This window comes from Phyllostomus hastatus, unplaced genomic scaffold, assembly GCF_019186645.2.
Source record: "Phyllostomus hastatus isolate PE091 unplaced genomic scaffold, TTU_PhHast_1.1 phas_scaffold_182, whole genome shotgun sequence".
Classification (NCBI taxonomy): Eukaryota; Metazoa; Chordata; class Mammalia; order Chiroptera; family Phyllostomidae; genus Phyllostomus; species Phyllostomus hastatus.
In genome coordinates this window covers 1,012,422-1,025,033 of record NW_025334013.1, presented here as the reverse complement: position 1 = coordinate 1,025,033, position 12,612 = coordinate 1,012,422, and the positions used below count along the sequence as shown (strand labels likewise).

General features: G+C 71.6%; 1 protein-coding gene across 2 annotated transcripts in view; it reads left to right on the top strand.

The window, feature by feature from the left end:
- The window catches only part of MMEL1 (membrane metalloendopeptidase like 1), a 29,323-nt gene extending 17,180 nt beyond the window's left edge, over positions 1 to 12,143 (top strand). For both annotated transcript variants that reach the window (XM_045858864.1, XM_045858863.1), the window contains 18 exons: positions 919 to 1,014; positions 1,464 to 1,582; positions 2,078 to 2,143; positions 3,184 to 3,318; positions 3,416 to 3,505; positions 5,323 to 5,459; positions 5,713 to 5,806; positions 7,201 to 7,329; positions 7,808 to 7,906; positions 8,395 to 8,478; positions 8,918 to 9,021; positions 9,232 to 9,290; positions 9,708 to 9,827; positions 10,656 to 10,789; positions 10,884 to 10,949; positions 11,293 to 11,388; positions 11,739 to 11,815; positions 11,900 to 12,143. In XM_045858864.1, coding sequence (XP_045714820.1) covers positions 919 to 1,014; positions 1,464 to 1,582; positions 2,078 to 2,143; positions 3,184 to 3,318; positions 3,416 to 3,505; positions 5,323 to 5,459; positions 5,713 to 5,806; positions 7,201 to 7,329; positions 7,808 to 7,906; positions 8,395 to 8,478; positions 8,918 to 9,021; positions 9,232 to 9,290; positions 9,708 to 9,827; positions 10,656 to 10,789; positions 10,884 to 10,949; positions 11,293 to 11,388; positions 11,739 to 11,815; positions 11,900 to 11,999 — 1,805 coding nt within the window. In that variant the 3' untranslated portion in view covers positions 12,000 to 12,143. The remainder of the gene's footprint in view (positions 1 to 918; positions 1,015 to 1,463; positions 1,583 to 2,077; positions 2,144 to 3,183; positions 3,319 to 3,415; positions 3,506 to 5,322; positions 5,460 to 5,712; positions 5,807 to 7,200; positions 7,330 to 7,807; positions 7,907 to 8,394; positions 8,479 to 8,917; positions 9,022 to 9,231; positions 9,291 to 9,707; positions 9,828 to 10,655; positions 10,790 to 10,883; positions 10,950 to 11,292; positions 11,389 to 11,738; positions 11,816 to 11,899) is intronic.
- The last annotated feature ends 469 nt before the right edge of the window (positions 12,144 to 12,612 follow it).

Genomic DNA, 12,612 nt, shown 5'->3' with positions numbered 1-12,612 from the left:
GTGGGCTGCTTTCTCACTGGGACTCCTGGCCGTGTGGGGGTGCTTCCTTGAGCCCCCGCCTGCACAGACACAGGCTCATCCCCCGTCCTTCTGGAAGCTGAGGGTCTGTCGGCCAGGCCTGGCCGGGCCCCACCAGGAAGGGGACTTCCTGAGCTCCACCCCCCCACGCAGGGGCTCCCGGCCTGAGGCAGCCTGTGCAGAGGGACAGGGGCCGGGCCACACACGCACACCCGAGGCTCTGCCGGGGGGGGGGGGGGACGGCCAGTCTGTCGTCTCGGGCAGCCACCCCGCGGGGCCCCATCGGTCGCTGGCCACTCCCTGAGCTCCGTCCCAGCTTCCAACGGGGTCAGCCAGAGCCGAGGGTGCCCCTGACCCACCCTGCGGACGCTGTGCTACCCGCTCTCAGGACCCCCAGCCACCCAGGCCCTTCCCTCCCCGAGCTCCCCTCGCCGCCCACCCAGCTCCCCCGAGTTTCCACGTGGGTGTCTCCCCGCGTCCCCACACCCTGGTCCCTGCCTTCGCCTCGTCTCTAGGCCACATTGCCCCAAGCTTCCCGCCAGCTCCTCGCTGCCCGGGAACAGTGGCGCTTCACCACCCGTCCGGCATGTTCCGTCTGCCCCAGGCAGGGCCCCCGGGGCGGCTCTGAGCCCTGCCCACCCCTGGCCATAGGCCCCCCTCAGACGGGCTCGCCCACCGCCGCTGGCCAGTTTGCAGCCCCCAGGCCTGTCCTCCCTTCCCGGCCTCCTTGTCTGGGGGCCCCTGCACGTCTGTGGGCCCCCGCACCCCCTTCCACACCCTCATCCCGTCTCCGCTGTTCCCAGAACCTTCCGTGCCCTGCACTGCGGAGCCTGGGGGGAGGGGTGGGCTCAGCGCCGGCCGGCGTCTGGGCAGGTGACCACCCACTCCCTCCTCCCCCAGGCATCATAGAGAAGCGAGACTCCCAGCCCCTGCTGGACGTCCTGGAGGCGGTGGGAGGCTGGCCGGTGGCCATGGACAGGTGGAACGACACCGTAGGTGAGTCCAGGGCCCGGGCAGCTCGCCCCGGCAGGGGACCCTGGGCCTGGGGCCCCTCGGAGCCGAGGCCTTCCGGGCCCGGGCTGCACCAGCAGCGGGCGGGCTCCCCGGGGCTGTCCCCTCCCGCTCAGAAGACCCCTGGGAGTGACTGGTCTCCCAGACCCGGGCCCCGGGACCCAGGGCTCCCAGCTCTGGGGGCAGGCCCAGGGCACACCCGGGGCTGGCAGACCCTGGCACTCACTGCTATGTCCCCGGGCCCCGGTGTGCCCTGTGGGGAAGCACGTCCCCCCCCACACATCCCCCAGCCCACAGGCCCACACACGAGCCGCACAGGCGTACCCCGCACCCCCAAGGTTGGGGCTTAGGGGGCCAGGGCCCACGGGGCGCCGGGCGGCTGGGCCGGGACCCGCAGGCCCCGGCGGTCTCCAGCACGGGCCCTGACCCCCCAGGCCCCAGCTGGGCGCTGGAGCGGCAGCTGGCCGTGATGAACTCGCAGTTCAACAAGCGCGTCCTCATCGACCTCTTCGTCTGGAGCGACGACCAGAACTCCAGCCGACACATCATCTACGTACGAGCTGCGTGGAGGAGGGAGGAGCCGGGCGGCGGGCGCCCGCACCCGGCAGGGGCGCTCACAGCACAGTGGGGGGGCGGCCAGGGCCGGGGCCGGAGCAGTGCATGAGCCCGGGGTGTGTCCCAGGGCCCCGCTCTGTTCCGGGTCCGAGGTTTGGGGGCCAATGACCCGAGTCCAGATCCGAGGCCCATGTGCTGGGCGGGTGGTCAGGACCAGCTGTTTAGTCCTTTGGCCCCTGGGCCGCAGGCCTGACCTCGGAGAGCCACTGCTGGCCTCGGCCGGAGGCTGGAGAGACCCCGTGGGAGGACGAGAGTGGCAGGCGCACCCCCCCTCGGCCCACTCTGCGGTCTGGCCCTGGCGGCCCTCGGCCAGCCCCCCAGTGAGCAGGGCCCCAGCAGCACCCCACTTCTTGGTCATGGGGAGGGAGAGCGCTCGACCAGGCTGTGGGGACCCCCGGCGCCCGGCCCCGGCTCACACCCGCTGTGTCTCCAGATAGACCAGCCCACCCTGGGCATGCCGTCCCGAGAGTACTACATGCAGAAGGGTGGCAACGAGAAGGTGAGTCCTGCCAGCCCCTCAGGCCCACCGGGGGCCCAGCCCCCCCCACGTCTGCTGGGCCCGTGTCCCCAGAGCCAGCCTGTGTGAGCACATGCGCGGGTGGCGGCCGGAGCTGTGGGCCGGGGACAAGCTTTGCCGCCGTGGTCAGGGCTCTCCCTAAGCCTCGGGTATAAGCTCAGCCCCGCAGCCCGGAGGGACACAGCCCGGCAGGCCCATCACACCGCCGTCTGCTGTAGGGGGCTGCTCCCTCGGCCGCTCTGCTCCTGCCCGGAGGGAGCAAGGCGCCGCACACTGGGAAGGTGGGCGGGGCCAGGGCCAGCGGGACGGGGAGCCCGGGAGGGAAGGACAGGGGGCAGAGTGCTGAGAGGCCAGGCCCGACGTGGCCGCGGTGGCCACAGGTGGCCACGAAGACAGACGAGTGTGGCCCGAAGGAGGAGCCGTGGAGGGAGGTCGTGGGGCCCCTCCGAGCCGCAGGCCCAGGGCCACGGGGAAGGGCTCCCACCCGCAGCCCGGATCAGGCCCGGCGGCTGCGGAGCCCCGGGGTCCCGCCCGCAATGCAGAGAGCCCGCCAGGGTGGGCACGGGGGCAGCCAGCTGGGTGGGCGTGCGTCCTTGGGGCGCCCTTCCTGATCCCCAGGCTGAGGCGAGCGTGGCTAGGGCAGCCCACCCTTCACGCTGGCCCCTGACCTTCACCCAGCCCCTGCTGCACGCCGGCCAGGCAGCCCCGCAGTGTGGGCCTCCGGGGCTGCGGACGCTCGGGACAGGGGTGCAGCCGCACGGGGGGCCGTGGGGCGCTCAGCCCCAAGCTGTCCGGGCACGGCCACCCGTGGGCAGGCCTGTCGGGAGTGGGGGCGACAGCCGAGGCCGTGGCCTGGGAGGGCACGACAGTTGGCAGTGCCCCTCCGTGCCGCCGTGGCCCGCTGGCCGACAGGCGTCTGGGAGCCCGCTCCGGGTCACGGGCCCACCCCCGCCCCACAGAGAGCCCCGTGGGGACCGAGGGGGCCTGGGCCACCCGACTCCACCCCGCGTCCCTCGGCCCAGGTGCGGGGAGCCTACCTGCAGTTCATGGTGGCGGTGGCCACCATGCTGCGCAGGGACGCACGCCTCCCTGAGGACGGCAACCTGGTGCAGGAGGACATGGCGCAGGTGCTGAAGCTGGAGACGCAGCTGGCGAACGTGAGGCCGGGTCCCCAGGGGGGCTGCGGGAGGGGGCACGCCTGGGCCCCGGCCGTCACCCCCACGTCGTCACCTGCCCCCCACCGGCCCCGTGCAGGCCACGGCCCCCCAGGAGGAGAGGCACGACGTGACCGCCCTGTACAACAGGATGGAGGTGCGGCAGCTGCAGGACAGGTTCCACCTGAAGGTGCGGCCGGGCGGGGGGCAGGGGTGGAGGGGGCACCCCGTGGTGCCTGGCCCTGGCAGGAGGGGGGGCACAGACCCAGCCCCAGGCCCCCTGTCTCCTGCTCCCCCCATTTAAGCCTCAGAGATGCTGCCCAGCCTGAGGGGGGCCCCTGTGACCGGTCGTCCACACAGGGACATTCCCCACGGGACAGCAGGGGCCGGCCAGGCTGTCTGAAGGGGGCGCCGCTGCACCCCTGCGGCGGCTGCTGTGGCGACCCTTTCTCTGAGCAGGGCACGGGCTGGGGGAGTTTGCTGACTTGATCGGGCTGGGGAGACCCCTCCACAGCCCCCCGCTGACCCCCGGCAGGGCCCTGCCCGCCCCTGACTGGGGGGCTCCACGCTGGGCCCTCGGGTGGGCCCCACCCTCGCCAGGGGCTGAGCCCGGGAGGGGCCTCCCCCTGCAGACCTAGGGGCAGAGGTGCTGTTGTAGTTGGTGCACGCGGCCGCCAGGCCCGAGCCCAGAGGGAGCGCGCTGGGCCAGAACCACAGCCGGAGGGAGGAGGCTGGGACCCAGCCCAGGCCGGAGTTTAACATAGTCCAGTTAGTTGACTTCTCAAAGACAGACCCCCTGTTCTTCTCGGCTGGTGTTGTTCGTGCTTCTCTTGAGAAATATGTGCCCCCACCCGCCGGGGTGGCCCAGGTCTGCAGTCGGCCCTGAGCTCTTTTTTACAGAGAGCAGCTGTAAAATCCATCTGTCTCCTTCTGTGCCGATGGCCGGGTGACCAGGCGCCTTTATTGGAAAGAGCCCCCCCACCCCACCCAGCACCACTCTGCGGCCATCTCTGCTTAAAACCAAACGCCCGTGTGTGTCGGGTGGGGTGTCTGCCTGAGTGTGCGCTCCCGCGTGTGTGTGTGAGCATGTTCTGTTCCCCGGGGGCCTTTGCCTGCCACGCTCGGACCCCGGCTTCCCGCCGCCGCCGCCCCAGACGATTCCCTGTGGGACACAGCACGTCCAGCTCCCCTGTCCCTCCGAGTCCCCTGGACTGCTCTCGGTCCGGGGCACTTTCCTACAGAACTCTAGTCGGCCGCCAGCCCCCCGCCGGCCTGCGGAGGTTGGACAGGGGGGCTGCTTTGACACCCGGCATCCGTTTGGGGGAAGCGGACCTCCTTACCGTGGGGTCTCCCAGCCCACGGACCTGACGGGCGCTTCCGTGTGTCTGCGTGTCCTGCTCCGCCTCTCCGTGGGCTTCAGAGTTTCCCGTGGCAAGGCCTTCCCCGCCTTTCCCGAGATTCGCTCCCGGGGTGTCTCAGGTCACTGTGAGTGGTGTCGTCGGGCGACGCGGCTGCTCCGCCGCTGGCACCCACAGACACCAGTGACGCGTACGGAGGGTCCACCTGATGCACGCATGGTCCCAGCACCTCGAGGGCCCCCCCGGGGTGTGGGTCCTGCACCCGCAACCACGCCCTCCATGCAACGTCTGTCTTCTTGCCTTTGGAGCCCCGCCGACTTGGCCTGCGTCCTGTCTCACTGAACGGGCTGGGACACCCAGCCCGGTGCCCAGGGCGCAGGTGGCGTGGGTTTACCGCATGTGACACACTCATGTTTTCCATTTCTTCTTTAGTCGCTTTTGCTAAGCTGTGTTCTTCCAGGACGCCCTCCGCCACACTCGGGTTTTCAAATGTAACGGCGTAACCTCCTCCCTGTCACCGTCCGCGGGCCTGTGGCGCGGTCACCCGCCTCTGTCCCGACTCTGAGGGCCTGGGCCTGCGCCGGCTTCTCGGCTGTTCTCGGTGGGGGCTGGGGGCTCGGGTGCCCAGCTCTGCCGCTCTCCCCCGCAGGGATTTAACTGGACCCTCTTCATACAGTCCGTGCTGTCCTCGGTCAAGATCAAGCTGCTCCCACACGAAGAGGTGGTGGTCTACGGCGCCCCCTACCTCCAGAACCTGGAAGGCATCATGGATGCCTTCTCAGCCAGGTGAAGCCCGGGGAAGGCCCCCCGGGGGCTCCCCATCGGTGCCCCTGCCCCGTCCCCCCCCCCCCGCAGCTCCTCCGCTCAGGACTGCACCCACAGAGCCTTGAGGAGTGAGGGGGCACAACGGGGGGGAGGAGGTTAATGGCCAGTGGAGCCTCCCCTTAGAGACATTAGAGGTACGAGTTCCTCCTCGAGTGTCTGGGGGACGCTCTGGAGGTTTCCCGCCACCCGGTCCGCCCTCCACCCCCGCCCGCAGGACCATGCAGAACTACCTGGTCTGGCGCCTGGTGCTGGACCGCATCAGCAGCCTGAGCCAGAGGTACAAGGACGCCCGCGCCAACTACCGCAAGGTGCGTGAGACCCCGCGCCGGCGGCCGCGCCCGAGGCCGGAGCCCACCCGCCACCGCCGCAGTCCGTTTATGATACCGAGCCCCTGCTGCTGGGGCTGAGGTCATGGGGTCAGAGCCCCGGAGGAGGCCGGGCAGATGCCCGCTCACCCGGGGCAGCGGGGCAGCAGGGCAGCGGGCAGCCAGCCAGCTGGAGGTGTGTGGTCTCCGAGCCCGAGAGTCTGACCGGAGGGCAGGGCGGGCTGTCCTCAGAGGGGACATGGAGACCTCGGGGCACAGAAGAGCTAAGAGAGGAGGGACAGGGCAGGGTCCCAGGGGGCAGAAGGAGGCGGTGGGGCGGCCCCGGCCCTCTGGGGCAGTGGACGAGGTTGGGGAGGGAGGTTGGGCTGCCCTCGGGTCCAGGCAGAGACCTGCGGGCGGAGACCCGTCCTGCTGTGGCTGCTCAGGCTGCTGGAGGGTGGGGGGAATAGAGGTGGGGGACCCTCGGGGGCCCTGTGGCCACGGCGGCTGCTCCCGGACAGTGACTCGGGGGGGCGGGGTCAGAGGAGAGGCGGCAGCGTCACTCGGTGTACAGGGCTGCAGAGAGGTGCTGAGGACGGACAGACGGGGGAGGTGTCCACACTGGCACGGGGCAGGAGGGACCCCGGAGTGGGGGGACTACTCCGCCGGTCTCTGCAAAGCGGTGGGTGGGGCGGAGCCCTCCGCTGCCACAGGAACCCAGTGGGTCGGGGCCGGTTGCGCCCTTGCGTGGGCTCGTTGGGCCGGAGACGAGCCGCAGGAGGGGTGGAGCGCAGCCTCCAGCTCTGAGGAGACGCAGGCGGCCACGCTGGCTTCTTTGGGGGCAGCAGACCCCACGGCCCCAGCAAGGGCAGCAGGCGCGGCTCCGCACCCTGGGCCCGCCGGGACTGCGGCCAGGAGTCTGAAGGAGACGTGTTTCCGTCTCCCACCCCCGCGTCCCCAGGGACAGACGGGCAGACGCCCTCATCACCACTCGGGTGATAAGAAACACGGAAGAACCGGCAGCCGAGCAGGCGCGGTCCCCAGGGCCAGTCCGGGGTCATTGCCGTCCTGGGGGCGGGGCTGCCATCCCGCAGGGCAGAGTCCAGGGCCACAGGGCCTGGCCAGGGTGGCAAGGACAGGGGACGAGGAGCTTGGGGCTGGGCGGGGCCCCCACCCCCCAACTCCCTGCCTGGGTTGGAGCCCCTCCCCCGAAGCTGCACCCCCCACCCTCCCCGCACCCGTGCCCCACATTCAAGGGGAGTCTCTGAGGTGGCCCAGCGTCCTCCGCCAGCCCAGGGCACCCCGAGGCCAAGAACGGGGAAGCAGATGTTAGCAAGAGCAGTGGGGTGAACGAAGGAATGAGTGAGTGAGTGAGTGAATGGATGGACGCCCGCCAGGCGCTGTACGGCAAGACCAAGGAGGAGGCCCGCTGGCGCGAGTGCGTCAGCTACGTCAACAGCAACATGGAGAGCGCCGTGGGCTCCCTCTACGTCCAGGAGGCCTTCTCCCAGGACAGCAAGGACGTGGTGGGTGCCCGGTGCCCCGCTGCGGTCACGGACCCCACGCAGCACCCACGGGGACACAGCCCTGCGAGGCTGAGGGGGGCAGCCACCAGGGGGCACTGTAACTGAGCGCCCTCGGGAAGGGGGCCCTGCGTGCTCCCCAGCGGCTCGGGTGTATTGGGGGGGTGGGGGTTGGGAGCAACATGTTTGCCCCGGTGCCTGCTGGAGGAGGCCAGGGGGAGCCGTGCCAGTCAGGGGCTTGCGGCCCCCAGCCAGGCATTGACCCCCCCGCCAGGCTGCCTGGGAAAGGGTTCTGTGTGTCCAGGGGTGAGGGGCCCCGGGCACCCCCAGGACAAAGTACAGCAGTAGGGACCCTGTCCCAGGAGGGCCACCCCCCACACCACCTCCGGAGCAGACAGCGGCTGGGCCAGGCTTCGGACCAGAGCCCTGCGGCGGCCCCCAGGCCAGTCAGCCGAGCCGTGGGCCGTGCCCCGCCCCCCAGGTCCGAGAGCTGGTCGACAAGGTGCAGGCGGCATTTGTGGAGACCCTGGATGAGCTGAGCTGGATGGACAAGGCCACCAAGCGGAAGGCCCAGGAGAAGGTGGGCGGGAGGCCAGAGGGCGGAGGTCCGGGCTGGCTGGCAGGCAGGCAGGAGGTCCTGGCAGGCTGCGGGGGGCGGGCCAGGTGGGGACCCTCGGTGAGCTCACGGTGCAGCAAGCACAGGCTGGGGGTGGCAGGCTCGGGAGGGGCCTGTGGGCAGAGGCAGGCCTGGGAGCCCCCCCAGCACCCCAAAAGCAGGTGAGGAGACCAAGACCTCGGGGAGCAGGGCGCCCAGGAGGGAGGCACCCGCCAGGAGCCGCTGTGCACCAGTGTGACACCAGCCAAGCGACACGGCCAGCCCCAGCCGCACCGGAGCCCCCAGCCGGCTGCTGGGCACAGGGCTTGGCCTGGGCTGAGCCCGTCTGAGGTCCGGCTCCGCTAACCCCCCCACAGCCCACAGGCGGGGGCCAGTCCCTTGTCCCTCACGCGCACGGCCAGGGCGGAGCCAGGGTGCCCGCCGCGGGCAGACATGGCCCCCCTCTTCGCCAGGCCATGAGCATCAGGGTGCAGATTGGGTACCCCGACTACATTCTGGACAAGGGGAACAGACGCCTGGACGAGGAGTACTCCAAGGTGGGCCCCGCCCCAGCCAGGGGGCCCTCGAAAGTGCCCCCATCTCCTCGCTCAGCCCCATCTGCCCGTGAACCCACCCTGTGGCCCATGGGCCCTTGATCACCCCGGGTGGGAAGGGGCGGCTCTATCAATAATTAGCTACTTGGGGGGGGTGCAGCTGCGGCATCACCCCATTACAGAAGGGGAAACCGAGGCCCCGGGGACAAAGGGGCATGCTCAGAGACACCTCAGTGTGCGGAGCCAGGGGTGCCCCCCCACCCCGTCATCTCTCGGCACCCGGATCCTGTAGGCCACACACAAGACCGCCCTGCCAGTCCCGTGACCAGTCCCCGCACCCCGGACTCTCTGCTCGAGGCCCCGCCCCCTGACGCCCCGCCCCCGACGCCCCGCCCCGGCCTGCTGGCCTGCAGTGACACTGCCCCCCACCCCGGGCCCACAGCTGGACTTTTCAGAGCACCAGTACTTTGAGAATGGCCTGCAGAACCTCAAGGCCGGGGCCCAGCGGAGCCTCAAGAAGCTGCGGAAGAAGGTGGACCAGAACCTGTGAGTGGGGACACCGACTCAGGGCCACCGCTGCTTTCGGGGGCTGGGCCGAGGGAGGCACCAGGCGTCGGGGCCAGGCCCTGGCCGTGGGCAGTGGGTGCGTGCCGCTGCGACCTGGGCCCTCGGGGTGGGCTCTGGCCGGCGCAGGGGTGGCCCGGAGGGAGGGTCGCTGGGGGCGGGGACTGCGAGCGACCGGCTCGCTTCTCCCAGCTGGATCATCGGGGCCGCCGTGGTCAACGCGTTCTACTCTCCGAACCGGAACCAGATCGGTAAGACCTGCCCCCTCCTCCCTCTGATGCCAGAGGTGAGCCCCGGGGGGCGGCTGGCCCTTCCTCCGGGGGCAACGCCCCCCCATCTCTGGGGGGGAGAAGGTGCCATCCGTCCCGCCTGCGGGAACCTCACACTGTCCCCCGTGTGGGTGTCAGGGAGGGGAGGGTGTCAGAGGGCAGGACAGCAGGGAAAGGTGTGGGGCGTCCTGACTCGGGTCCTGGACCCGCCACGCCCCAGCGCTGCCCTTGGGCTCCGAGCCTCGGAGTTCCCGTCTGTGAAGTGGGTGCGAGGCCCCACCCCTACCTCCCGGGCTGCGGGAGGAGAGGACAGGACCCCCCCCCACCCCGAGGTCCGGGCACACAGCGGGCGGGCGGGCGGGCTCACAGCTCCTCCTCTGTCCCCGCCCCCCCCCGCAGTGTTCCCCGCGGGCATCCTGCAGCCCCCCTTCTTCAGCAAGGAGCAGCCCCAGGCCTTGAACTTCGGGGGAATTGGGATGGTGATCGGGCACGAGATCACCCACGGCTTCGACGACAACGGTAAGGGGCTCGGTGGGGTCAGAGCCACGGCCCGAGTCCCACGGCCCCCCCACGGAGCAGGTCCGGAAGGGGACTGCACCTTGGGATCCCCGAGGGGGGGCCCTGGGGCTGACCCTGGCCCACCCCCTGTGTGGTCGGGTGGGAGCTCTGAGGACTGGAAGGGCCTTGCCAGGCCCCCAGGAGAGCTACGGTGGCAGAGGGGGCTCCGACGGCAGGCTCGGCCCCTGGCCGGAGGCAGAGGGGTGGAGGGCCCGACCCGCCGCGCTTGCCGCCCCTCCCTGGGCCCGTGAACCGAGGACAGCGACACTGCCCAGGGCGTGCTGGAGCTCCCAGTCCTGGCCCAGGATGGAGCCAGCTGGGCGCCAGCCCAGGGCAGCCGGCAGCCTCCACGCTGACCTCCTTCCTCTGGGCGGGGCCCCCTGCCTGGTTCTGGTGGCTGGTCCGCAAGCACGGGGTCTACAGCTGCAGCCCAGGGAGGCAGCTTGACCGCGGGCACCTTACGAGGGCAGCCCCTGCCCTGGGACCACGCCCCTCAGTGCGGGGGCTCACTGGGCCACAGCACCTCTGGGGCCCTGGGGCCCACCCGAGACTCCACGCCCTGACCTCCAGGGCGCCGTGGGAGGCCACCGAAGCCCCTCCCCCCCAGGGCCTGAGCCCTTGTCCCGTGACAATGTGTGCCGACCCCTCGGAGCAGGCCGGTGCCCTTCGGGGCCCATCCGCTGCTCACGAACACGGGCTCGGACGCTGGGGCCCTGGCGGACACGCGGGGGCGGCCCCGGCTGCCGCGGCGCGGCCCCACGTTCCGCCCGCCTCGCGCCCCGCCCCCAGGCCGGAACTTCGACGAGAGCGGCAACATGCTGGACTGGTGGAGTAACTTCTCGGCGCAGCACTTCCAGGCGCGGTCGGAGTGCATGGTCTACCAGTACGGGAACTACTCCTGGGACCTGGCCGAGCAGCAGAACGTGAGTCGGCCGCCGCCAGGGCCGCCGCTGCGCCGGGGAGGGGCGGGGAGCCCGGCCGCCGCCCGCTGCCCGCCGTCCTGTCTCCCGCGTGCAGGTGAACGGGTTCAGCACCCTCGGGGAGAACATCGCTGACAACGGAGGGGTGCGGCAGGCGTACAAGGTGGGTCCCGGAGGTGGGGGCGGGGCCCTCAGGCCGACAGGACCTGCCCCCTGCCCCCTGCCCGAGCCCACGTGCACCCTGGCGCCCTGTGGGCGTCGGGAGCCCGTCCAGGCGGCGCCCAGTGAGGGCCTCCTGGGCAGGGGGCCTCCGCAGAGCTCAGCCTGCGTGGGCGACCGGCTGGCACCGCGTCGTGAAGGTGCGAGGCCCCTCCCTGGGGTGCGCGCAGGGCCCTCCGCGGCCTTGGGGCCGGACCTTCCTTCGGGCCAGGCAGCCGGCGCTGGGGGTGGGGGGCACGCGCAGGCCCGGCCCGCAGCCGGTGCCCAGCCCCGGCCGGTGCCCGCAGGCCTACCTCAAGTGGAGGGCAGAAGGCGGCAGGGACCGGCAGCTGCCAGGACTGGAGCTGACCCTCGACCAGATCTTCTTCATCAGCTACGCCCAGGTGGGAGCCACGAAGCCCCTTCCCACCCGCCCCCAAGGTGGCTCCCCTCTCCCATCTTCGGAGGGTGCCCACGGTCGCGGGGAGGGGCACACCGTGGGCGGGCAAGCCAGGGAGAACCGGAGCTAACTGACCTGGAAGGCTCCCAGGACGAAAGGCTGGGGGGCGGGGGCTGAAGGCGGGAAGAGCTGAGAGGAGGCCGAGGAGGGCGGGGAGGGAACGGCAGGCTCCCGGCCCCGCCCACTCTCCCCGCCCCGCCCTCCGGGCCAGGTCCCCTCCAGCCCCTCCTCCAACACCCAGCCCCGGGGCCTCCTCTGCCCCAGCCCCGCAGCCTGTCCCTCCTGCGCTCACAGGTGTGGTGCGGGTCCTACCGGCCGGAGTTCGCGGTCCAGTCCATCAAGACCGATGTCCACAGTCCCCTAAAGTACAGGCAAGCGGTCCCCGCGCCCCCGCGCCCCCGCGCCCCCGCCCCTCCGCACGGCTGGCAACCTCAGGCCCCTCCCTCTGCCCACAGGGTGCTGGGCTCCCTGCAGAACCTGGCCGCCTTCGCCAACACCTTCCACTGTGCCCGCGGCACCCCCATGCACCCCGAGGTGCGGTGCCGCGTCTGGTAGCCGAGGCCGAGCCGCAGCGCGGCCCTCGCCCACCCGCGGTCCCAGGCATCCCCGCCGCCCGGAGACGGTGCGGCCAGAGACGGTGCGGCCATGGGGACCTGCCTGCACCCCGCACCGGGTCGGCCAGCACCGTGCGGGGCCTGGAGCGGAGGTCCCGCCCCGGACACCCAGGGGTGAGGGAGCCCCGCCCCACGCACGGCCGCCGCGAGAGCTCGCGCCACCCACCTCGGCCCCGCACGCGCACTGAGCCCCCGCTGAAAGCGCGTCGCCGCCCCGAGTCCACGAGCTTCAGACTCGAGCTGAGTAAACGCTTCAAAGAGATCCGCTTCCTCGTGCTTCCGGGCCGCGCGCGGGTGGGCTGCCTGCCTGGAGGCCGAGCGCTCGCTCTGCCCGCCCCTGCGCCCCGATCCGCCGCTGACCGCCGGCGGCCTCCGGCAAGACAGCCGCCGAGGGGGGAGACGGCGGGGTGCTCCTGGGAGGGAGGGGTGCTCCTGACAAGCACCCCCACCCTAGGTCTTTGTGCAGGGGTCACAGCAGTGGTAAGGATGTCCCCAAAGGGTGGCCCTTAGCCCTCGGGGACCGCACATTCGGGAGGAGAGCTACGAGCAGGACG